Source organism: Pteronotus mesoamericanus, unplaced genomic scaffold (assembly GCF_021234165.1).
Source record: "Pteronotus mesoamericanus isolate MK-2021 breed Mesoamerican mustached bat unplaced genomic scaffold, CSHL_Meso_final scaffold_827, whole genome shotgun sequence".
Classification (NCBI taxonomy): domain Eukaryota; kingdom Metazoa; phylum Chordata; class Mammalia; order Chiroptera; family Mormoopidae; genus Pteronotus; species Pteronotus mesoamericanus.
The window spans coordinates 344,448-370,837 of record NW_026555327.1 but is presented as its reverse complement, the minus strand read 5'-3'; the positions used below and the strand labels follow the sequence as shown (position 1 = coordinate 370,837).

The window sequence follows — 26,390 nt, the reverse complement described above, 5'->3', positions numbered from 1 at the left end:
TATGGTGACTAGGACTGGAGATCTGCCTCCCAACAAGCAGACAGGAAAGGGGGCTGAAACATTGCCTCGCCAGCAGAGGGGCAAGACTGAGAAAGCTCACGAAGCACGGACGGACTTTATTTATATGTGTACATATGTATACAGGCGGCTGTACAGTGCAGGGCCAGTGGCCCCCTGGGCTATGGGCCAGGGGGTGTGGGGCAGGACACTCTTTTGGTCAGGCCTGCTGGGGGCACAGCTTCAGCAGGGTGCCTGGAAGTCAGCCCCACCTCAGGCTTGGTGGCTGGGACAAGAAGGGGTGCAGGTGAGGCTGGGGGCCCTGTGCTGCTTGATGTACTTTTCACAGGGCCTGGAGAAGGGGTGTGCGGGTCCGGGGAGAGCTTGGGGGAGGTGGGCTTAGAGCGAGGCCCGCTCTGCGTGGTCCGCTCCTGGACCACTTCCAGCTTCCAGCGTTCCGGGTCTCGGGGGGCCTCTGGTGAGGGAGGCGCTGGGGGTATGGATCCCTGCAACCCTTTAGAGTCCGACACTGAAGACTGCGGCACCTCTGCCTTGGCCCCAGGCCGCTCAGGCTCTACAACAATGGGCACTGGGGGCGTGCCCACCTCCCCCGAGCTGCTGCGCCGGCCGGTCTCATGTTCTTGTACCGGGCTCAGTGTGGCCTTGGCGACGGTCCTGGCTGCCCCGCCCACACCATCCTCGGTCTGCACGCTCTGGTGCCGCGTGCCACTGGCGTCCCGCTCCAGGGTCCGGCCCCCTGGAGTCGTCGCACGGGCCTGGGTGCAGCCCTCCGCACCGCCAGGAGATTCCTCTTTACTGGGGAGGGCGCCCTCTGGAAGCAGCGGGTCCACGCCCAGGCTGAGGGGCGACTCCTGGCGGCCCAGGCGGCGGACAGCGACCTGCCGGGTCACGCCAGGCCCCTCGACAGGGGGCGTCTCGCCATCAGACTCTGCCAAGCTATGCAACGCCAGCTCACCGTGGAAGTCCTTACGGAAATCAGGGTGGCCCACCTCAAGGCTGTGTTTGCGCAGAGCGCCCTTCTTGTCGGCACCAAGCGAGGCTCCTAGCTTCTCTGCGGACTGCACGCGTTTGAGCAGCGGCGAGCGCGGGGGCTCCGCACTCTTGGGGCGCGGGCGCACCACCGGTGGCGATGAGTGCAGCTTGGCTGGGAAGCTCTGCGTTGTGTGTGAGCTGCCCACTGTGTGGCCAGGTAGCGGTGGCGGCGATGCCTGCGTGGGGGACGGCGTGTGCGCCAGGGGCGACAGCGGGATGTTGCCAGCTGACTTGCAGCGCGCAGAGCGGTACTGGCGGTGCAGCTTCGGTGACAGGCCATGCAGCGTGCTGGGCCGGATGTGGTGCGACGCAGACGATGCCGGCGAGTTAGGCGTGCTCGAGGCTGGCGAGCTGCTTTGGGATGAGGCACCTGTGGGTAAGCAAGAGGAGGTGTTGCACACGGCAGGAACCGTCAGGGGACCTGCCCCCTGCCACCCAGTGCTTGGCCCAGAGTAGGCAGGGAGCTTACCTAGGTAGGCAGAGTCGGGTGTGGAGCGGTAGCTGTGGGTGGGTGAGCGCGCTGGCAGCCCATGGGTGGGCGAGCCTGGGAGGCTGTCGCTGGATGACAGTGAGCGATTCAGCGAGGACAGTGAGCGGCTAGTATGCAGCAAATTCGACTGCTTCGTGATCTTGCGGAAGAGGGAGCTGCGCTTCTTGCTGGGGGACAAGGAGAGAGCATCTACCGAGACCGAACAGCAGAACTCCCGGCTCCTCCCACTTCAGCCCTTGGGGCCGCCCACTCCTCTGGCCCCTCCCTCTCCAGCTATAACTACAACCCACCAATCAAAACCAAAAGAACTTCTTACAGCTTTGGTCCGCTTGGCTCCTCCCACCTCAGGCCCCACCCATTCCTGGCTGGCCATTCCTAGTCTAAGCTAGAGACACCCATCAAAGCAGAACCAATATTTTCTGACCCCTCCCCCTCCAGCTACATCCCACCTATCAGAGCAGGAGGGAAGAAATTCACCTGACAGTTCAGTCTGGCTCTCACTTAAATCCTCACTCACAATCCTCACCCACCTACCTCTCCTAGCTCCTCCTGCCTATAAGAAAAGAAATTCCAATTTCCCCAGTCTTACCTGGCTTGCTCATTCCAGATAGAAATCCTTTCTCCTGGCCCTTCCCAGTCGACCAAACACATCCGTCAGGACAAGACCACCTCCTGAACTGCGCCCTCTCTAATCCGTGTATTCTGGCCTTGCCCATCTGCCCGAGACACTCCCACAATGCTTTTTTCCCAGCCCAGGAACCTGGCACAGCTTCCTTTCCTGGTTCCTTCCACTTTCCCAGCTCCACCTCCTTTGTCCCCTTCTTTTTGTTCTTTATTCGGTGGCCACCACACTTCCTTCTCCTGTTCTCTCCTGTGGCCCTTCCATCTTAGCCCTTCCACTGTTCAGACTGGAGTATTGCCGTTGCCTGCTGCGTATAGTCCCACCCACTGCATTTGGCCCCACCCACCTCTCCTGCCCCTCCTTAGCAGAGGGTCTCCTGTTCCTTCGAGCCATTTTGGCCTTGTAGCTGCTGCGCCTTGCAGGGCCAATGCGAATGGAGGTATTTTCGAAGGGTGTTGTGGTCACTGCCACCTTGTTGCCACTCTGGGGGAAGAAGGGAGGCAAATACTCTGTTGGAGGCCGTTCAGGAAGCTCCAGCTCCCAGGACCTCCCCTCCCCCTCTCCCTCTCCCCAGTGTGCTCCCTCCCTTGCACTCACCTTAAGGATCAGCTCTACGACCTCAGGGTGCACCATGCCATGCACAGGCTCCCCATTCACGTGGGTGATGAGGTCTCCAGCACAGAGCCCTGCCTCCTGGGCTGGACCCCCCTCCTCCACGTGCTGGGGACAGGGCACCACACAGGTCAGTGTTAACAGGATCAGTAACAAGTGAGCTCCCCAAGCTTATGTGCCAGACACCTAGCACTGAGTGCACTGCATGCACTGCAATCCTTATGAAATAGTAATTATTCTTCCCAGTTTACAACTAAAGAAACTGAAGCTCGGAGGGGGAAGGGACACTGCGGGTCACAGGAGTCTCATCTAGGCTGCCTGGATCCAGAGACTGAGCTGTCTCCCACCCCTGGGGGTGAAGAGCAAGGGGTTCTCTGCCTCCATCCCCGTCTTAAAACACACACCCACCCATGAGTGCTCACCCAGACGATGTGATGGACACTGTAGACATCCGAGTCACCCATGTAGACGCGGATGGCTCGCAGTGTGAAGCCATACTTCTTGCCAGAGCGTTGGATGGTAATAGGGGAGCGGAGCCCACTGACAGCCGGTGAGTAGTCCCGGCTGGGTGAGGAGTCCCTCGAGGATGGGTTGGAGGAGAGAGATCGTGGGGACATGGGGCTGGCCAGGGGTGAGCTTCCATGGGGGTCCACTGCAGGCACAGAACCACAGACAGAGGTCAGGGCCAGCAGTCACAGCTCTCCTATCTGCTCCTCCCTCCTTCCTAGTCAAGTCCCAGATCTTTCATTGGTCCACCCCAGTGCCAATCACTGTGGGCAGGGAAAATGCTGTGTTTTCATTGGCCTGTCTTGGCACAAATGAGGACAGCCCCTTCCCTCCTAGGTGGGGCCCCGCATCACCTGCAGGAATCATGACAGACAAGGCAGTGGCTGAGGCTGACTTGATGACTTTGCCTCCGGTTCGAGAAGGCCGCTTCTCTACCGCGGGGTCCCCTGACAGCTGCTGATGCCGAGCCCGGCGCAGAACCAGGTCATTGGTGGCCCTTGGGCCCGATGGGTCCCCATCCTTGGAAGGTGGACAGAGGTCACCTGGGCGTGGTCGGTCAGCTGCAACAGAGCACGTGGGTTAGGAGTCAGTCCAAGGTCACAGACCTTTTGCATGCGTTCACTCTGCCTGGAATGCTTTTCCCACTTCTGGCCTTGGTTGAATGTGAGTTTCCTGAGAGCAAGTAACATGCGTCTGGCGCATCTCCTGATATAGAAAAGTGCTCAAGTGCATTTGTTGACTGGCCGAGCATGGAATGCAGCGTGTTCCTTATGCCGACACGAACCCAGGTTGGAGTGTGTAAAATATATAAGATTTTTGCATAAACTGTACCAGTCTCATTGAATGCTCAATATACGGCCACTGGGGAACTCAGTAAGGACGCAGGAGGAGGCACTCACTGGCTTCGGAGTCCCCGGCGGCGCTGGCGGTGCCATCTCCTTGAGCTGCCTCTTTGGGGACCCGCGCATCCAGGGACCCTGGGGGGTCAGAGCTGGGCCGGGGAGGCCTGCGCAGCCGGGCCTCATCCTCATCCTCTTGGGGGGCGCTGAAGCGGCTGGGCTCCAGGAGCGCCGAGAAACGGCGGCGTGCACCCAACGGCGGACTGGCCTCCCCCTCCAGGAAGCTGGCCTCTGAGGCTGAGAAGCGCTTGCTGCTGAAAGGGGGCGTAGGTCAGAGGTGACACGGCCCCTTCATGCCCTCTCCCCAAACATAGCCCTGCCCCTGCTCACATCTCTGGGGAGCCCCCTCTCCAGCTCTTCTCGCGCAGGGTCAGGCTACCCAGGCCCTCCCGCTTGCCGGCCACCTTCTCCTCTAGACCCTTGGCGCTGGGCTCCCGCTTGCTGCCCCCCGCTGCCGCCACGGGGGTCTTGGGCTCATGCTGTGACAGCTGCTCCATACTGCTGTAAACCTGAAAGGGAGGGTGAATGGCGGTGGGAGGCAAGTGCGACCCCCAGGTTCTGCCTTCGCTCCCGAACAAATAGGCTTCCCACTATAGAACACGCTCCGCCCACCCAAACCTGGGTCCCGCAACCGCCTGCAATTCGTCAGCTCAGACCCCACTCCACACAGTTAGGCCCTGCCCTATTCTAGTCCTCGTCCCTATCTTGAATTTGCCCTTTCCTGCCCCACCTTCCCAGGCTCCACCCAATCATGTGCACCCCAAGCTGGGCCCTGCACCCCCCTACATGCTGCTCCTCGAAACGAGACCTCGTGCACACTGGCCCCCCGCCCACTGCTCCTCCTCTCCACCTTGAGGTCCTGACCCCGCCTCATCTAGACCTAGCTCCGCCCCACTGCGTGTCCTCATTGCCACAACTGTCCAGATTCTTGTTAGATCTCACCCAATGCCAAAGGCCTTCCCATATACCACCAGGCCATATCACTCCCAGAATCCCGCCCCCTCGTAACTTCCCCAGCCTGACACCGTGGGCCTGGGACCCTGATTCCCCGAGCCTCTTCAGCCCCGCCCCACTCAGACCCACCTCCATTCCCCTCTAGGAGACAAAGATCCTCCCCTGCCCAGACTCCGCCCAGGCCCCGCCTCCCGACCTCGCCCGGCCCGCCCTACCGGGGTCTGGCTCCACCCTCAGCCCAGCCTTGGCTCACTTTGCTGAAGCGCGGGGAGCAGGAGGAAAATTGACGGATCTCCACGGGCTCCTCCTCCGTCGTGTCATCCTCATCATAAGAGTTCACGTGGTGATACCTATCTGAGCGGGCTGTGGATAGGAGGTGGGCCATGACCAAGGACAAGGGTCCACTCCTCAGATCGCACCCTTACAGGAACTGGGTCCTGGTTCAAGCCAGGGCTCCAGGCCCTGCCACGTCCCTGTCCCAATCTACGATCTGAATCAGGCCCCGTGGCCAGGCAGGGTTCCTGCCCAACTCCCAGAGGCTCCATTTTTGCCCGGCCTCCACAGGCCACCCCTTCAGACCCCACCTGTGGCCCTCTCCACCTCGGCTCCACTTGGACCAACCCCTGCCCTGCCCTCAGTTCTGGGTGCTAGCACCCTAACCCAAGCCCAACTCCAGAACTCACCGCTGGCCAGGCCCCACCTCTATGCTAAACTCCTTTCCTGCCAACTTCTGAGACTGAGTCCCACCCCTATGCCAGGCCCCCCTCCCTCCATCCCTCTCCTCAGTCTGGGAGGCTGGTCTCCTAGCCAGTTGGGCTCCAGCCCAGGACTTGCCCGAGGGGCCCTCTCACCAGAATCCACCCCCCTTTCCCAGCTCACTGTCAAAGTAGCTGGTGTCATCCTCAGACTCCAGGTGGGGGATGAACTCTGCCTTCTGCCTCAGCAGGCCTGTCCAGTCCAGGTCTCGAAAGAAACTGTGCTGCTTTACCTCAAAGGCACCCCCTAGGGAGGGAGGGGTGGATGGGGGCCGGGAGGGAATTCTAGCGACAGCTGTCGCCCAGCTCAGAAGCCCAGCCACCCACCCCTCTCTTCCACCCCTGGGCCAGAAGCCCAGCCCTCAGCTTCTTTATACAGCAGACCCCTACCTGCCCCAAGCCGGACCAGTGGGTTGGTCTGCAGGAGGCTGGATATCAGGAGTTGCGCATCTGTGGGCAGGGCCTCGTCTCCTTCGGGCCACAGGATGTCATCTGCAGGGCAAGGTGGGGCTGGGGGTCACTTTTGGAGCCCAGAAGGCCCTGGGTCGGCCCATGTCCCTGTGCCCCAACCTGCCCGCCGCGGAGGCACGCACCACTGATGACCTGTCCAAACAGCTCTTCGGGCGTGTCTCCGAAGAAGGGCACGCAGCCCACCAGGAACTCGTAGAGGATGATGCCCATGGCCCACCAGTCCACCGGCTTGCCGTAGCCCTGGCGCAGGATGACCTCCGGTGCGATGTACTCTGGGGTCCCGCACACCTGGGGGCAGGCCGTCAGCCTGCACCCTGGCCACAGGAAGGGCCTCAAGGGGGAGCTGCACCCCCACCACACCCTGGGCCCCATGGTCCTGCTGGATGACCCCCACGGTGACCCCCACACCCACACACACACCTGTTTGTCCAAAAACTCCCGGGCATCCTTCTCGATGTGGCCTTCATACAGGTTAGTGGTGAGGCTCATGAGCCCCATTTTAGAGAGACCGAAATCTGTGAGCTTGATGTGGCCCATGGAAGTGATGAGGAGGCTGTGAACATAAGCATGGGTCTCAAAGGCAAGGCCTGCACACTTCCCTCCTGGCCCTTCCATGTCAGTGCCTCCAGCGGGGCGTGGAAGGGGCGATTGGAAAGGTTAAGACTCACTTGTCAGGCTTGAGGTCACGGTGCACAATGCCGTAGTTGTGCAAGTACTCGAGCGCCAGCACCGTCTCGGCAAAGTACATGCGCGCCATCTCCACGGGCAGTGCCCCGATGTTCTTCAGCAGGGTGGCACAGTCCCCCCCTGTGGTGAAAGAGTGGGCCCATGTAACGGGGGAGGCACGGAGTTGAGCACTCGACATGCACTACAGCAACAAGTCCTCGCCTCACATTGCCTGTATTTTACAGCTAAGGAAAACGGAGGCACAGAAAGGGGCCTCCCTCTCCCTGGTGGCACAGGGAGTGCCCTCTGCCAGGCTCCTCTCATCCCCTTAACCACCCTCCAAAGTTGGTTTGATCTGAGGCTCAGACAGAGGTTGGATCATGCAGGAAGGTTGGATGATGGTGGAGGTGAGGTTTGGTGGGTGCCAGAGGCTGCCTGCTTAGTGAGTGAGTCTGGAAGTGTTGCCCTTGATCTCCTGGAGTCTGAATCTTGAGTCTGGGGCCTTAAAATGTAGATTTCTGGCCCCCACCAGGTTTACTGTGATTGTTAGGCTCCCCAATATGCATTCCTCCTTTTTTTCACAAGAAGCAGATTTGCTTCCCAACACAGCAGCTAACCCACGTTGCTCAGCCCTCCAATTTGTCACTTACTTTTCCCCATGGGTTGCAAAGCTATCAGGATGGAAGTGGGGACCTGCTGGATGGCAACGTTGCTATATCAAGGCCTGTCTAAGTTTAATTTTGATTCATTCACACTGGCTGGCTGCTGTGGTGTTGGCTGTCATTTTTTAATTTGATAATCTAAGGGAAAAGAGATCAGTGCCCCTGACTAAATAGTCAAGGGTTATTGCACGTTTGAAAAATTCCTGTGGCACACCAGTTGAAAATCGCTGCCTCAAAATCCAGATGCCTTCTCACCTAAGAGGCTTTGTGCTTGGGTCCACTCTTCCAGGTATAGCGCAGGCCTCAGAGAGGCCCCCTGCCCAGCTACGTCCCTGTGGCCTCCTTCAGCCTTAGCGTCCTCATTACCATCCTCACTATATGGAATCACCATATACTGATCGTCTTTGGCTTATTTTGCTTGTTTATTGTCTCTCTTCCCAGAATATAACCTGCACGAGGGAGAGGTGTGTCTGTCTAGTGCCCACTGAGCAACGAATGCCTTGCACAGCATGTGGCATAATGGGGGGGCAGTATCTGTTGAATGAATGGATGGCTGACTAAGGCTTAGGGGTGCATAGATGTAGCCCCAGAAGATCATATGTGTGTCCTAATAACCATAGTATGTTTGTGTTTGGGCGATGATGTGTTAATATTTGGATGAAAATAAGCATGGATGGATGGATAAACTGATGGAAAATTTACAAAAATTGGTGTTTGGATGGATGGGTAGATAGATGGTAAATAGACAGATAAACTGATAGAAGAATTGTGGATGAATGGATAGAGATAAGTAGAGGAGATGGCTGCTAGAATGGAGGTTTAGATGACTGAATAAAAATACAGATAGTAAAAGGATGGATGGGTGAATACTGGATTAATAAAGAGATATAGGTATTGGTAGATGGATGGATGGTGAGTAGGTGGGTGAACTACTTGATGAACGAATGAATGGCTAGATGTATAAAGAGATGGATGAATGAAAAGTAGATGAGCAATGCAGAGTGAACTCTGATATAAATTATGGACTTTAGTTTACAATGTGTTGATATTGGTTTGTAAATTATAACAAATGTACTACACTAATGCAAGATGTAAATAATAGGGGAGACTGGAGGGAAGGGGGTAGGTATGTGGGAATTCAATGTACTTCCCAATCAATTTTTCTGTAAACCTAGAATTACTCAAAAAAATGAGTCTATTAATTTTTTATAAAAGATGTATAATGGATAAATGGATGGATGGAAGAACATGGATGAACAAATGAATAGATGGAAGAATGGATGGATGGATGGATGGATGGATAATTGGATTGAAGGAAATGAAAACAGGTAAACTAATAGATGGATAGATAGAAATAAACAGATGAAATGGATGATTGATGACTGGATGGATAAATAGGTGGATAGTCGATATGGTGACCGGGGCTCAGGCAGGCCCCACTGACCGGCATGCATCCCCCCAGCTTCTCTGCAGCCCTGCAGGCAGCCACACCTTCCACATACTCCATGACCATGCAGAGGTGGCGCCGGGTCTCAAAGGAGCAGAACATGCTGACCACAAAGGGGTTCTCGGCGAAGGTGAGGATGTCGCGCTCCACGAAGGCCTGTTGGATCTGGTTGCGCAGGATCAGGTTCTGCTTGTTGATCTTTTTCATTGCAAAGCGCTGCCGTGTGTCCCGGTGCCGCACCAGGTAGACAGCGCTGCAGGGGGAGAGAGCGAGGACCGGTCATCACCTCCGAGACACCCGGCCTCCGCTACCCTCCCCCCGCCAGAGCCCCGGGTGGCTCACCCGTAAGCACCGTTGCTTATGAGCTTGATGGTATCAAAGTCATTCTCTCCAGGTGGTTTCTTAGCCTTTGTGGTGCTGCTGCGGCCCTGCAGGAGAAAGATGGGAACCCCCACCGTCATCATGATAAGATTGGGGATCCTGTTATTTCATTTTACCCATGGGGAAACTGAGGCACAGGGGGGTGTGTCCTTCACCCAAATGCATCAGTGAGGAAGTAACAAAACCAGGACTTGAACCCAAGACTGTCTGACTCTGAAGCCATATTCCTAACTTCTTTATATTAGGAAAGAAACCTATGAAATAATCATCCTCATATATAAAGAACTCTCAGAAATCAATAATAAAAAGTCTAAAGAGAAAAAATAGACAAGATATGTGAACTAAGATTAGAGTCCTTAAACATATGAAAAGATGCTCAACCTCACACATTATGATAGAAGGGCAAATTAAAACTACCCAGGATACCATTTTTAACTTAGCAGATTGGGGGGAAAAAATCCAAAAGGATTTTTGGACATTTTACATACTCTGTAGGTAAACAGGTACTTTTTTTAAAAAAAGATTTTATTTATTTATTTTTAGACAAAGGGGAAGGGAGGGAGAAAGAGAGGGAGAGAATTGTCAATGCGTGGTTGTCTCTCATGCACACCCTACTGGGGACCTGGCCTGACTGGGAATTGAACTGATAACCCTTTGGTTCCCAGGCTGGTGCTCAAGCCACTGAGCCACACCAGCCAGGGCAAAAACAAGTACTTTTATACCTTGCTGTTGGGAGTATAAATTGGTACAAGCCCCATGGAAGGTACTTTGATGTATATCACAATAACAAATACGAATTCCTTTTGATCCATCAATTTCACTTTTGAACTAGTTCTACGGATAGGCTTGCACATATGAAAATGATGTATGTATTACATCCAGACTGGTGTGGCTCAGTGGGTTGGGCATCATCCCGCAAACTGGAAGGTCGCAGGTTTGATTCCTGGTCAGGGCACATGCCTGGGTTGAGGGGCCAGGCCCCCAACTAGGGGTTGGAGGTGTGCGAGAGACAACTGACTAATGTTTCTCTCCTCTTTCTTCACTTCCTCCCTTCCTTCCCCTCTCTCTAAAAATAAATAAATAAATAAAGTCTTTACAAAGAAAAAAAATGAGCCCTGGCTGGTGTGGCTCAGTGGACTGAGCGCCGGCCTGTGAACCAAAGGGTTGCTGGTTCAATTCTCTGTCAGGGTGCATGCCTGGGGTGCAGGCCAGGCCCCCAGTGGAAGGCACACTAGAGGCAACCACATATTGATGTTTCTCTCCCTTTCTTTCTCCCTCCCTTCCCCCTGTCTAAAAATAAAAATAAAATCTTTAAAAAAAAGAAAAAGAAAATATGACTTATGTACTAACTTGCTCATTGTAGATATTAGAAACAATCAACACGTGCATCTATAGGGAATTGGCTAAATGAACACGTGAAGGGTGTCTGTAGAGAGAAATATTGTGCCCCTGTTAAAAAGAATGAGGGATCCAACAGTATATTGATTCAGAAAGTTCTCACAAGTATTTTATTAAGTGGGGGGGAAAAGCAAGTAATAATATGTACTATAGGGTTTTGTGTAAAAAAGAAAGTGGCAAAATAGAACTAAGTAATCACATTGTGGGGCGCGCAGCAGCACACATACTAATAATATTTGGGGGAACATAGGGCAGTAAAGGACAAGGACTGATGTAAGATTTTTCACTGTATAACTTCTTTGAAAATTATTTTTATCTTTTTTAGGAACAAAAACATTGTTTTCATAAATATTACACAAAAAGACCTATGAGATTTTAAAACTATTGAACTGTTACGTTTCTTAGAATGTGGCCTATACCTCCCTTGGGGCAGTCGCACAGGCAGCGGCTGTGAATAGCCGGACACAGGGCGTCACGTCCTACAAGTTTAGTGGCTTCCCACAGAAATTGGTGGAGCATGAGCTTCCTCCCAATGCCTATAGCCCACAAGGATTAAAGTCTGTGGTTTCCACGGAAGCACCATTTCATTTGCCGCACCAACTAAACTGACTTCTGGTTATACCGCATAGGCTTATGCTGTTGCCATCCACCTGAAACAAGGCCTGCCTGACCGAGTGGGCCACCTCGTCATGACAATGGAAGGGGGACCTTCTACGGCCTCACTGCCCTCTGCATAGCCCAGAAACAAATGGGTTAGGCTGTGAAGGACTGGTCTCCTTTTTGGCATAAACCCTTCGAATTTTTATTGTTTCTGTAAAAAAAATAAACTTGAATAGCCTACTTAACATTTTGCAAAAAGAAAATAGTAAGATAATATTTTGGTTTGTTTATGAAATGCACATGGCTTGTCAGAGCTCATTTGACAGTTAAAACTATTGTTCAGAGAAATGTTGCTGCTCTTCAAGTTTGGGGTGTTATTTTTTTAATTAAACTTTATTAATTGTTATGATCATTTGTGAATGTTTACATTTATTAATTCAGCACATATTTATTCTGTCTTAAGAACTACTTTATTTTTTAAAGTTTTTATTTATTTACTTTTTAGAGAGAGGGAAAAAGAGAGGTAGATAAACCTCAGTGTGTGAGATTCATCCATCAGTTGCCTCTCACACCCTGCCAGCACGGGACCTGCCATGGTCTGCAGCCCAGGCGTGTGCCCTGACTGGGAATCAAACCAGCGACCTTTCAGTTGTCAGGCCAGCGCTCAGTCCGCTGAGCCATATCAACCAGAGCTGAGCTTGGGATCTTGATTTCCCTGAAGGTCCTGGATAAAGGCTGCATATAGACTCATTAATGGCAGTCTACACTGGGGTCCTGGGGACCCATGGTAGCATTTCGAACATGGGGTACAGAAGCCTTTCTGATTTGGATGTATCTGAGGAAGACAAAAGCCAAGGCCAGGTGCATGAAACGAGGGGCTTGAGTTTGTAGTTACTTCGGAGATTTTTCCATCTTGCAGTAAAATGTTAATAGAAATTATTTGCAGGACCTCTCTATTCATTGGGCAGTTTGATTCAAAGCGCTATTTGCCTCATCTCAGGGCTTTAGTGAAATTTTCTGTGTAATTATTATGTATTTATTCCACCATGGGAATAGAACACCTATTTAGTGTTGCATTTTAGACCGATGCCTGTTGTATTAATGCAGTTGTGACACAGGATCTCCTTTGCCTTTTAAAAATGTTTTAACTTTTAGATTATGATTTATTTTGACTGTGGAATAAATACATGAATGGAACATTTTAAGAAAGAATGTAGCCTAAAAATATCTGGCACAAAAATTGACAGAATTACAGGAGAAATAGCTCAAAATAAAGATTTAACACATATATTTCAGAACCTATGAGATCAGTCAGGCAAAATAAATAAATAAATAAAAGAATAGGGAGATGGAAGATTTGAATCACTCAATTAACAAGTTTGATTGAATGGAATTATGCAGAATCCTACAAACAACAATTAAAGATAAATACCTTTTTAGAGTTTTAGACTTTTGAGTGATGTCATTCCATTACCTATTCAAAAAATTAAACAAATGGCATGTATAGTGAGATTCTTTAAAATATATATTTACATATATATAGGAAAGATGTGCGAGTGTGATTTTTTCAAAAGAAAGCCCAATCCCAGATTTGAGGCAAAATATTCTGATTTCTTTATTTTGCTTCAAATTTTGGAATAACACTAGACACTTCAGAGGAAACACACACGTGGCTGCTATGGCAGGTAGTTCCTGCTATGCGTGCGGAACATCTTCCAAAGTGTAGTTGGTCCGGCGGTGGGATTGTGGCAACTTTTACTATGCTGAGCTCAACACAGAGAGACACTCAACTCACTCAAAACTCTATGCATTGATCTTCAATAAATTAAACATAGAATTACCATATCACCCAGCAATTCCACTGCTAGGTATACACCCAAAAGAAGTGAAACAGTTGTTCAAACAAATACTTTTACACAAAAGCTCATAGCAGCACTATTCACACAATAGCCAAAAGATGGAAACAACCCAAGCGTCCACAATAGATAAACAAATATGATATATCCATGCAATGAATTATTATTCAGTCACAAAAAAGAATGAAGCACTGATGCATGCTACACCACGAATGAACCATGAAAACACTTCACCAGACACAAAACACTACAGAGTCAATGATTCCATGTATATGAAATGTTCAGAAAAAGCAAATCCATAGAGACAGAAAGCAGGTCAGTGATAGCCAGGGGCCAGGGGGAGGGGTGATTGGGAATAACTACCTAATAGACACAGTTTCTTTTTGGGTGATGAAAATGTTCCAGAACTAGATAGAGGTGATGGCTGCACAACATTGTAAATATACTAAATACACTGAATTGTTCATTTTAAAACAGTTAAAATGGTACATGTTGTGGTATGTGTATTTTACTATGAAAAGAAAAAGATCCATGGAGGAAGAGCCATTATTAACTCATCTGACAGATGAGGAAACTGAGGCTCAAAGCAGAGACCAAGAGATCTACCCAGCCTGACGGCAGGGAGCCAGGAGGCGAGCCCCCGCCCATCCGTCCGGAACCACGGTACTGACTGCTGGGCACCCGGCCTTACCTCAGACAGGTCATCCTGCTCAGGTGTGTTGGAGCCACCGCTGTCCTGTTCCTCGAGATGCACCACGTCTAGAAAGGGACTGAGAGTGAGCGGAGGCTAGGATCCCAGTGGGTTCACCTCCAGCCCCCGGGCCCACCAGCTGTCACCTGGGAAAGGGTCCCGGGTGAGGCCCAGCTGGCGGATGATGTAACGAGGGATGTCTGTCTTGACAAGATGACCCTCCTTGGCGTGGCCCTCGGCTGCCTCTAGCAAGTGGTAGAACTCCTCGGGGTTGAATTCCTGAGGCAGGGCAGGGGCGGGCTTGCGGTGGGCTCTGAGGGGCCCCCGCCAGCCCCCCCGCCCCCTCCCAGCCCCCTCACCAGGCACTCCAGCAGCCTTGCAGGGCGAGAGATGATAATGAGCAGCTTCTTCACCAGCTGAGTGACGAAGGCCACCTCCAAGCTCTCAGAACGTTCATAGGCCTGGGAAGGAGGGCACAGTGGGGCGGAGTGGGGGTGGGTTACAGGTGCCCTGCCTCAGCCAGGGCCTTCTCCCAACCCCACCATCTACACACTGCTGTTATTGCGCCATTTTATTTTATTTTATTTTATTTATTTTTTATCCTCACTCAAGGATATGCTTATTGATATTTTAGAGAAAGCAGAAGGAAGGGAGAAGGGAGAGAAACATCAGTGTGAGAGAGAAACATCAATCTGTTGCCTCTTGCACACACCCTGACTGGGGACTGAACCCACAACCTAGATATGCGCCCTGACTGGGAATCAAACCTTCAACCTTTCGGTTTAAGGAACAACGTTCCAACCAACTGTGTCGCCCCAGTCAGGGCTGTTGTCTCATTTTTCAGGTGAGAAAACGGAGGCCCAGGCCACATGGTAAAAATAATGATCATTATTATTATAGCAGACACTGTCCTCAAACCTTCGCTCTTTCAATTCATGTTCAAAACAGTCTTACAATCTCAGCTGAGTTAGAATCCCTCTGACCGATAGGCTCTCTTCTCAGATCCCTGGGTGGCTCTCTACTTCTCCTCCTTCAGATTGCCACTCAGCTGTCACCTCCTCATGGAAGCCTCACTCACTCTCCCCCCTCACCCCCCAACCTAAAATTGCAGCCCACCTCCCGGTAGCACACTCAATCACAATTACCGCAACCGACATCTTTTTCCTGTCACGTGAATACCCTTCAAACCTGTCATATATTAATTTACCTATCATCCCCATGGGGGTGAGGCAAAGAGGCACTCACCTTGGGACCAAAAACCTCACTCTTCAGGATCACTGATACTTTAATGCAATGTTTGAAAAATCAAAATGAATACCAAAAACCCACGACAAGCCCATGAGAGAGCACACTTTAAGTAAGGACACGATCCAATGAATGCTGTGTGCAGGCATGTTAGAGCTTAAAGCAAAAGGAAAAGTGAATGACAATCTATATGTACTTTTTAAACATTAATGGTTTTAATAAAAATATTATTGTCCTGGCTGGGTGACTCAGGTGATTGGAGCATCATCCCATACACCAAAAGTTGCAGTCAGAACCCATATCTTGGTTTTGGGTTCGATCCCCGGTAGGAGCACTTACAGGAGGCAACTGATTGATGTTTCTCTCTCACATTGTTTCTCTCTCGCTTCCCCTGTCCCCTTTCTCTCTCCGTAAAATCAATGAACATATCTTTGGGCGACGATTAAAATATATATATATATATATATATATATGGCCCTGGCCAGTGTGGCTCAGTTGGTTGGAGTGTCCTCCCATGGACCAAAGGGTCCTAGATTCAAGCCCAAGTCGGGGAGCATAAGAAAAAGAAAAAGGCAACCAATAGATGTTTCTCTCTCACAGCAATGTTTCTCTTTCTCTCTCCCTCTCCCCTCTCTCTTTCTAAAAGCAATGAAAAAATGTCATAGGGTGAGGATAAAAATAAATAAATAAATAATACATATATTATTGTTGATAAGTTCGTTTTCATTAAAATCAGAAAAGTAAAAGTATAACATTCTGGTTTAATTATAAATAAAATATTTAACTTAAAATAATGTTAAGTTTTAATATACTTACTTTTCAACTTTTTCAGTAATTACTTTAATGTTCTGGGGCGGGGGGAAATGAATCACTTGCCTCATCCTAGTCCCAACCCTGATGCCTATTGTTTACCTTCTGTTTCTTCCCGCTAGAATGTCAGCTCCCCTAGGGTAAGGATTTTTATTTCCAGCTGATTCTCGAACTTCTAGGCCAGTGCTGGCCCCAGAATGGGGGCTTAATAAAGATTTCTGACATTAAAGAATGAGTGAATCCCATTTTTTATAGCAGAAGGCACAGAGAGGTTAAGCGACTTGGCAAAGGCTGCACAGTAAGTAAGTAAGTCATGAGCTGAATGTGAATCTAGACTGTTTGGAATGTGTACCCTCGACTCCTATGGATTTAGTGGCAGAATCCAAACTCAAATCAGATCCGATGGCAAAGTCTGTAATCATACCAACATGCTGTCCTTCAGGGCAGAGGGCTGGGAGCCCAGAGCCCCATATTCTGGTCCTTCTACCCTTATCCAACCTTACCACCTCAAAACAGTACAGTAACATGGCTTCTGTGCTCCTGGAATTTTCCATCCTGCCTTCTCACTTCAAGGCCTTTGCATGTGCTGTTCACCCTGCTCAACACACATTCCCTCCAGGTTTTCTCATAGCTGCCACCTCCTAATTCTTTTCTCAATTTCAATGCCACCTCCTCCAGGGAGCCCTCCTGAACTTTACAAGGGAGGCCCTAACACTCCAACCCATTGCCCTGTTCTAATTTCTTTGTAGCCTTAAGCAATGGCTGAAATCATAGACTTCCTTGATTTGTTTGTTTTCCTGCTCCTATCCCTCTCCTATAGTACGATATCAGCTCCAAGAGGACAAGAACATTTTTCTGGTTTGTTCACTGCTGTGTTCCCAGTGCCCCAGCACACAATGCCCAGCACACAATAAGTGTTTAGTAAGTGCTATCCACTATCATTGAATGAGGGCATTATCTTGTTTACTTTCATTTATTCATCAATTCAACCATCCATTTAATCAACATTGATTGACCACCTACTGTGTGCTGGACACTGTTGGGCGCTCGGGATACAACAGTGTACACAAACAGGCAACCTTACCACCACCTGTGGGACTGACAAGAAATAAGATGAGGAAAAAAGCACACATTATGACAGATGGTGCTAAGTGCTAAGGCAAAACCTAAAGAGACAGTGGGTGATGAGTGTGAGCAGAGCTTGACATTTTAAAAAGAGGGGTCTAAAAGGCCAAACTGAGAAGGTGATATTTGAGTAAAGACCTGAAAGAGGTTAAGTACCTGCCTCCCCCTTCAGATCTAGAGCAGGCACTGCGTCCTTTTCTTCCACCCCTGAATTCTCAGCTCCACACCAGCGCCTAGAATGTGGTAGGAGCCCCCTGAGTGGACGTGGGGCGAAGGAAGGCATTGGCCTGATTGTGGGGCGCAGGGTCTGGGATGGGGCCGGCCTGCCCGTGCACTCACATCCTGCAGCAGCTTCTCTAGGTTCTCCTGCAATTCGTAGAAGTAGACCGTGGTGATGAGGCCGTCGCGGGACTTGGTCAGGCAGTCCCGGGCCAGCTCGATGATCTGGTGGTGGATGAAGCTGAGCACCCCGTCGGCCAGCGGCAACACGCTGTCAGGTTCGTAGGCGCGGGTGAAGTCGCGCAGCTTCTCCTCCATCTGCGCCGTGGCCTGCGGGAGGGACGGAGGCCCGACGAGGGTGACCGTGCGCTGGGTTTAGCCTCGAGGTTGTGGCCATAAGGAGCCTGCGCTGCGCGCGCTGGCCACCAGGGGACGCGCGGAGCTAAGGCGAGCAGGGAGGGCTGTGGCCGCCCAGCTGCCCCGCCCCGCGTCCCTTCAAGCGCGGTCTCGTCCCCCAACCCCCACCCCTCCGCCTCTCCCCGCCTCACCTTCGGGAACCTCTCCTTGTAGACGTGGTTCATCATCACGATCTCGTTGTCATAGGAGGAGGGGGAGCGCCCGGGGCTGCGGGGAGAGAAGCCCATTCTGTCCAGTCTCCTGCCTATTCCCGGGGACTGGGATCTTGCAGTGCACAAGCCCCCAAACTACCAGCTTGGAGTTGGGGAATGCCGGCCCACCTGAGGCTCCGCGAGCGGGGCCGCACGGCCGGGGAGCGGCGGCCGCCATCCTCGTCCGTGATGCTTTCTGTGCTGCCAAAGTGTTTGGAGAGGAAGTGGAGCTCGTCCACGGTGGGCTGGTAGGGCAGCTGGTGCAGGCGCTCTTGGGAGGAGCAGGAAGACTGCCGCGGGGCGGGGGGAAGACAGTACTGAGGTCAGGGCTACTGCGGTCACCCCGCCGCTCGGGACCCAGGGTTCAGGTCCCCGGGGCTGATGGACCACTGGCAAGGCTGGTATTAGGACCTGATTCTGATCCTGGGGTCTCTGGGCCCAGGTTGGTACTTGGCAACTGACGGACGGGGACAGACAGATAAGAACAGACAGAGATGTGACTAGAGGGAACCTGTTAAAATGTAAGCCTAGCCCTGACTTATGTGGCTCAGTGGATCAGGCCTCGTTCTGCAAACCAAAATGTGGTCTGTTTGATTGCCATTTGGGGCACATGCCTGGGTTGCAGGCCAGGTACCCAGTAGGGGGTGTGAGAAAGGCAACGATTGCTAGATGTTTCCCTCACACATTGGTGTTAGGAATGTGTCTCTCCCTCTCTTTCCCCCTCCCTTTCCCTCTCTAAAAATAAATAAAGAAAATCTTAAAAAAAAAACAAACAAAAAACCCTGTGTCAAGTTGCATCCCTTCTCTGTTCAGAACCCTTCGTGGCTCTCACCTCACTCGGGATGAACACCAAAGTCCTCCCCACACCCCCAAGGTTCTGCATGAACATCTGGCCCTGTCTCTCTGTCCTCACCTCTGCCCACTCTCCCTCTCGCTTGCTCTACTCCAGCCACGGAGCTGGGGCCTTCTGGATAGACCTTAAACAAGGCAGGCACACTCCTGCCTCAGGGCCTTTGCACTGACTGTTCCCTATGCTTGGAGCACTCCTACTAAGGATTACCTGTCCTCTCACAAATTTCTGCTTACATGCCACCTTTCAGGGAGGTCTCCCCTGAACACACACCTATCACTTCCTATTAGTGCCCTGTCTTGTTTCCTCTTGCTGTACTTATCTCCTGCCTTATTTCATCTTTATTATTTATTTGTTATTACTGCCTGCTCGAGGGCAGAGATTGGCTCGCTTGGTCCCCGGTCAGGGTCTGGCATGCAGTCAGGACAAACACAGGCCCACAGTCATCAGTGAAGAGACACAAGGATATCCACTTGATGCTGTAGGCAGAATGCTCTTTTTAAACATCACATCACTCACTCTCCTGCTTAAAACTCCCTACCCCATCAGTAGCTTCTAAAATAATTTTTAAATGCACATAACCTATGACCTTCAAAAGCACAATTTCAAAGATTTCAAGCTTAAATTTTAATACAACTTAATATAAAGCAAAACAGACTTTCTATGGCTTCCCCTGCATTTAGAATAAAATCCACCGCGGACCCCCACCCCATCCCCCACCAACAGGCCCCAGCACAATGAGGACCACTGCCTGCCTCACCTCAACTCTCTCACTTCCGACTCAACGTCCAGCCACACAAGGCTATTTTCAACTTTCCCAGTGTGGCCAAGTTCTCTGTTGCCTCTTGGAGCTTGCACGTGATGTTCTCCATTCCTTGAACACCCTTCCCCCTCTTCTTCCACCTGCCAAACTCCTGCTGTTCTTAGTCTTGGCTTCATTGCCAACTCTTCCAGGAAGCCTTATTTGACTTTCCCCCCAGCTAAGTAAGTTGCCTCCCTTCTGCTATCCTATCACCTTCCCCTATACTACTTCCATCACGGTTCTAATCTCCTTTGTTGTAAATGTCTTCTTACTGGTCTGTCTTTCCCCATGAGGGCTTTGTAAATCCTTGGACTCTCCTCAGTTTATAGAGCTCCCCCAGCCCATGAAGGTCACGTGATAAATGTCTGCTGAACATCATACCAATGGATGGATAAGCAAACCAGAGACACAGGTAGGAGAGGGGGCAGGCGGAGAGAGAGACTTCGGATATGGCCGTGGGCAAGCAAATGGGCTCTGGGTAAAGTGTGTGGACTGGCCTTGGCCAGGTGCAGACACTTGGCAAGTAGCTTAATGTCATTATCTATAAAATAAGTTGGTGATGAATAGGATCCCCAAGAAGATAAATTGAGAGTGGAGAACAGGGCTGGGGGGATGGGTTGAGACCTGCAATTCACTAATAGATGGACAAGTGACACCCTTGGAGGACAAGAAAAACCCAAAGCGCTCATTAATGCCAACCCAGCAGCTGGCCTGCGTGTGGGCCTTGGGGTGGAAGATCTCCTGCCCACCCATCCACCCACCTATGACACTTACCGAGACAGTGGAGCTGGGTGTGTTGGTGCCATAGCCAGAGGAAGGGAGCGAAGCCAGAGACCAACGGCGTCCGTCCGCCCTGGAACCCAGCCAAGGTGCTCAGAGGATACCAGATCCCACCAGTCCCCCCACTTCTCAGGCTGGGAGAGAAGCTACTAGCCATGGCCAGGGCAGGGGTTGGGGGAGTATATCTGTGTGCTCTGAGATTCCTGAAGGCCCTCCAAGGCAAGGAGGTGAGGAGGAAGGCTTCCAGTCAGGCACCAGTCTCCTCTGCTCCTTCCCATGATCGTCCTCTCCTACCATACTCAGCTCATTCTAGCCCCCAGCATGGACCGCCCCCCACCAGGAGAACCAGAAAAGCCCACTCAGGGAAGTCATCCCAGAGGACCTCAAAAGTCACCCCTAGAGGACCTCCTGCCATGAGAAAGCTCTCAGAGACAGACCCCGTGAGTCTTCTCAGACATGCACACACTGACACACGCTCTCGCATCAGTACACTCACGTTCACAGAGTCACCTTCCTGGCCACACCCACTAGTGTTAATGCAACTAGTGTGGTCAAGTTCATGCACTCACAGCCACACATATGACCCATACACGGACCCAACTGCCACACTTTCCCATGGTAACCCCCACTAACACACAATGCACTTGCGAAAACGGACGTCCAATCACATATAGACACAGACACTTAAAAAGACCCAGTACTCGCACTCTAAAACACACACAGCCAACACCCCCTCACATACACTCTATCTACACTTTCACATTCACGCATATATTCAAGACACCCTCATGTACTCAGTCACACATTCAAACTCTCACACAGCCACACATTCATTCACACTCCCACATAGATTACACAAACGAGACACATTGGGAGGTGCCTACTCCCTCACATATTCACATATATTTATAACCCTACAGTTACACACTCACACATATTCACGCTCACACTTTCATACTCACATGCTGATGCACACAGACCCCGGTGGACACATGTGTAGGCACAGGCTGCTTCAACATTCACAATCTCACAAACTTACACCCCCACACATTGGCACACAGATTGAACAGTCGTATGGACACACTCCCACGCACTGGACTCCTCCTTCATTCCTCCCTCCAGGCACTGCCACTGCTCAGCCAGCCTGCCTCCAAGCCCACCCCCCATGCAGTTGACCAACATCATCAGCCATTTTTCTGGTTCCCTGTTGCTCTCAGCGGAATTCCATGCACCAGAGGGGCCTTCCACCGCTTTCCCTGGGAGCTGTCCTCACAGTCCCCTGTGACCCCCACACCACAGCCTTCACCAGCCTTTGAGTGAGCCTGGTTCTCTGGTCTGCCACTCCTGTTCCACTCTGGATATACAGAGTGGAGCGGTGTCATTCGCCGCTATGCTCAACTCCCAGGGCACAGCATGTGTTCGGACAATGCTTTTAAAATAAGTTCGAAGAAAGAGACCTGCCCAAACACGCTGGTGATTCTCAGAAGTTTCTCCCCGAAACATTCAAGGAATCTCTTTGCCTCGTTCAATTTCGCTAAAGTCCCCCCAAAATGAATTTAGAGACACTCCAGAAATACGCAGACACCCTCTCCCCAAAGGGAAATTTGAGATTCCTCCTCTTTGGCCCTCGAGAAATAGCCCTAGGCGCCCTCCCCCATATCGCAGATCTCGAGTCCTCGAGGGGCACGCTTGCGCACTTCATCTCCGCTCCCGTCCTGTTGCTATGGAGACGCCTGGCCGGGAGCGCTAGGCGGGAGACAGACCCCAAGCTTTGAAGCTCGGCGAAGAAGCCCCGCCCCTTCCCCGGATTCAGGGTAGGCTGTTGGCACCGCCTCCTTATAGGCCCCGCCCCTAAGGCTGGGTGCTGGTCCCGCGGCGACTTTGGGGCACTCTGCGGACCCCTCAGGCCCTGGCTCAGGTCCAGTTAGGAGGGAAACAGATGGCAGCCCAGACGGCGGGTGGGGAGAGTCCGACCAGGGAGGGTCTGGGGCCCTGCAGGCAAGGACTCACCTTCGGGAAGAGGCAAACGAGAAGTGGGCGGGGGTGTTGGGAGAGAAGTTGCGGGGGCTATCCAGGGGACTGCTACCTGTGGCGGAAAGAGGAGGATCGTTAGACCTGGACTGGGTGGCAATCCCAGCAGATCTCCTGATCCCCAAAACGGGTTGCAAGCAGCAGCCATTCTCTCTTTAGTCCCGAAGTGTGAGTAGGCCACGCCCCCTTCGCTGTGGCTCCGCCTTTCAAAGACATTTTGGTCACCGAGTTAGCCCAGCCCCTTCAGGACCATTCTGCCCTCCCCTGACACAAAGCCAACGCTCCGCAGGTTTGGATTTTTCGTTCTGACCCACCTCCGTACCAATCTAGCTCCGCCCACCAATAAGCCACCGTCTGCGGACTGGCCACGCCCACGCAGCTATTGCCACACCCCTCGCCCAATCTGGGCTCTCCTCTGTCAGGACTAGGCCCACCCCTCCTGCGGCATGGACACACCCCTCTCCTGTGGCCACACATCCTCTGGTCCACACCCATCACCTCTCTCACCCAGGTGTCCAGGCAGTGGGGAGTGGGGTCGCGGCAGCGTGGGCGAAGTGCTGGTCAGGATGAGGCTTTTCCGGTTACTGGTGCGGCAGCTGTGGGGAAGGGGAGGCAAAGGGGCCGGGCGGCAGCCCAGGTAGGGAGTTTGTGAGCCCAACAAGCCGCCCTCCTTTTCTGGGAAGTGTCCCCAGAAAACCACTACTCAGAGAAGGAGGTAGTAAAGGAGGAGGCAGTGGTGGCCTTGGCAGGACTGTGTATGGAAGAGGATGCAGGTGTGATGTGTATGTGAGAGGCTTCTGATATATGTGGCCATGTGGGGCATAGCGTCAGTCATAGATAGTCATGTCGTCTATGTGACGCTGTTGGAGGTACTGTGTCTGTGTGTGACATTTGCTGTGTATATCCACGTGTGGCACACAGTGTGTGAGTTCAGCACTGGGCATGTACTAGTGTGGCATCATGCGTGACAGTCCTTGTGTTTATCTTGTGTGACACAGCCTGTGTGTGCCTATGTGACAATGTGTAATGCCACTGGTGCATGACTAGATGTGCAACCGTGTGCTGTAGCATCTGCATAATGTATGCTTTCTGCTCCATGTGTGTCTATGTCTTCATGTGGCATTCTAAGTCTGTATGAGATGCTGCTATTGTGTCTGTGTGTGACATTCCCCGTGAGTGTCCACAAGCGGCATCTACTGTGTACAGGTTTAACACCCTGTGATACTGGGCATGTCTAAACATGCCACCGTGTGTGACATTCCCTGTATGAGTCTCGAATGTGATAATATGTGGCATTGTGTGTCTCATTGTCTGTGAGATTCCCTGTGTCTGTTTATGTTGGCACCCATGTGACACAGCATGTGACATGCTTAGGGTGACATCGTGTGTTATGACACTGGATGCATAGATGTCATTTCCACACACATATGTGCCTGTGTGCATCTCCAGTGGCATAATCATGTGTGTGTCGCCATACAGGTAACATCTTATTGGGTGCACACAAGTGTCCACAATAGTATACCTGTGGGTCTACTTGTTACCGTGTGATGCTGGGGGTGCCCCTCTGTGTCTTTGCAGGTGTCTGACATACGGCCACTGTAAGACTGGGTATTCATAGCGCCTCCCGGGTGTATCTGGGCCACTAGGGCTGTTGTGTGTGTATGTGTGTGTGCCATCATGTCCTATGTGAAGCTGTGGGTCACTATTTTCTGTATGCGGCTGTGTTGGGGGTAAGTTTGTGTCATGATAAAAGTACCCCTCTTCTTTCTGCCCCGCAGGAGCCAAGCTTCGGAGGAAAGAGACCCCAGCCCCTCAATCCCCTCACCCCGCCCCCGCTGCAGTGACTGAGCATATTAGCGCGACCAGAACATGCGGCATGGGGGTGGGGGGAGGCCAGGCTGCGGCTATTGTTCTGACGGTGCCGAGCCCCCACCCTCCCGTTCTCCCCTTACCCTCTCTGAGCTGCCAGAGCCCACAGGGCCCGCAGACAAAGGCACCGCGTCCCCCCGCCCGGAGCGGCCCCCTGCCCCCGCGGCGGTGCTTTCCAGCGAGCCCCCCAGCCTCGACCCTACGCTGCCCTCCATGCAGCCCCATTCTTGGCAGAAAGGCGCAGCGCGAGCACCTCTGGCGCAGCTGGGCCGGGTGCAGCATCCCGGGCCCCGCCCTGCGGTAGCGGCTGGTGGGGAGGCTTGGGTTGGGGAGGGCCCGGTCAGGGTCTGGGGGATCGGGGGTCTACCTCTTGGTGCGGCGGAACATACTGCTGCCAGGGAAGGAGGGCATCGAGAAATTGGAAAGCGCAGTCCAGAGAGAGTCAGACATGACCCGGCGGCGGCGACATGGTGGCAGGTGCGGCAGCAGCGGCGGCGCGGGGAGGGAGCGCGCGGGGTGGAGGCTGGAGCCGCAGCGGGCAGAGAAGGGCGGGGGAGGGGAGGGCCGTGCGGCTGCCGCCTGCCAGGAGGGGGCGCTGCGGGACTCCAGAGCGCCAGGCCCCACCCGCGAGCGCGCCTATATAGGCCCCAACCCCTGCCGGAGAAAGGGTGTTCAGCTCAAAGCATCTCTCCCCAAGGCTCACCTGCTGCTTTTCCGAGGCAGCGGCAAATCCTTCTGGAAGGCAAAGGAGCAAAAGGATAGAGGTCAAAATAAATAAAATCTTAAAAAAAAAAGAAAAGATAGAGGTCAGCATGGGCCAGCAGCCAAGTCTCAGGAGAAGCTGGGTGACACAGGCCCCTCATCAGTATCATTGCCTGCACTCTTGGCCATGCCCTGACGACTGCGGGATAGGGATGGGGTGGGCCAGGTTGATTCCTCCTCAGACCCTCAGAGACCAGCACAGTGCCCCATAGAGAACTCCTAAGTTGGTGTCTCAATGTGTATATGTGCAAATGAAATAGGAGACTATTTTTAAAAATATATTTCTTGAGCACCTACTGCATGCCAGGCACTGTGCTAGGCACTGGGGACACAGCCGTAAATAAGACAAATAAAAAATTCCTGCCCTTTTGTGACTAGCATTTGGAGGAGGGAAGCAGGCAAGATCAATGTAGGCATGAACGACATCATTTTAGACAGTAATAAGTTGTCAAGAATAAAATAAAGAAAATTGATGTGACGAAAAATGGCTAGGAGGGGTCACAATGGTCCCAGAGGGCTTCTCAGGGGAGGTGACTTTTAAGATGATTGATGTAAATAAGAAGCAGCCATGGGAGGATCTGTGGAGAAAGCAATCAAGGTAGAGGAAACTGCAAAGGCATGGAGGCAGGAATAAACTTGGCATGCTCAAGCATGAAAGGATGAACAAATGAATGAATGAATGATTCCTCCACACTCCACGAGTTCTATCCCACTCTCAGCCAGATCCACTGAGTTGGGGGTGCAAGTACTTACAGTTGCTCAAAACTGAGATTTGAATTGGGAATCAGGCAGTGGCTAGGTGGTCTCTTTTTGATAATGGCAGTGATAATAATTGGTAGCCACTAACTTTATGTGCACACATCAGAAGATGGTCATCTTCTGCTTGTCAAGCATACAGGAAGTCACTAAAGGGACCAGAGATTACACGGGTCTGACCCTTTTCAGAGAGCAATGAGGAGGAGGGGTGTCACCTTCCAGCCTGCCCTGAGTCCCCAGGCTGATGTGAATAAAGGTGACTGGGTAGGGCTTCCAGGTTTGGGTGAGGGTTTCCTGAGCCCTTTTGTTGAGGACTCCAACCAGGAGATAATTAATCCTCTTTGGGATCACTGAAAGCAGAAAGCCATGGGTTCAAATCCCAGCGTTGTCTCTTATAGCCTTGGCAAATGACCTTGCAATAGTCGTGTCTCCTAGAGAATTCTGTGAGATGATATAGATGCCTAGCACCTCA

At 52.0% G+C, this 26,390-nt stretch overlaps 1 protein-coding gene across 1 annotated transcript; it reads right to left on the bottom strand.

Annotated features, from left to right (window-relative positions):
* Positions 1 to 137: 137 nt before the first annotated feature.
* MAST1 (microtubule associated serine/threonine kinase 1) lies at positions 138 to 24,868 on the bottom strand. Its single transcript, XM_054563547.1, has 26 exons — positions 24,768 to 24,868; positions 23,039 to 23,127; positions 22,511 to 22,586; positions 20,495 to 20,573; positions 18,198 to 18,358; positions 18,009 to 18,084; positions 17,581 to 17,790; positions 14,421 to 14,522; positions 14,208 to 14,340; positions 14,062 to 14,129; positions 9,478 to 9,563; positions 9,180 to 9,388; positions 7,029 to 7,167; positions 6,781 to 6,913; positions 6,483 to 6,648; positions 6,280 to 6,381; positions 6,014 to 6,136; positions 5,388 to 5,497; positions 4,511 to 4,689; positions 4,181 to 4,431; positions 3,635 to 3,841; positions 3,197 to 3,426; positions 2,760 to 2,882; positions 2,509 to 2,645; positions 1,520 to 1,707; positions 138 to 1,420 (listed from the first exon to the last, which is right to left on the bottom strand). The coding sequence occupies exons 1-26, from the start codon at positions 24,848 to 24,850 to the stop codon at positions 180 to 182; spliced, it is 4,701 nt and encodes a 1,566-aa protein (XP_054419522.1). The 5' UTR covers positions 24,851 to 24,868; the 3' UTR covers positions 138 to 179.
* Between the last annotated feature and the right edge of the window lie 1,522 nt (positions 24,869 to 26,390).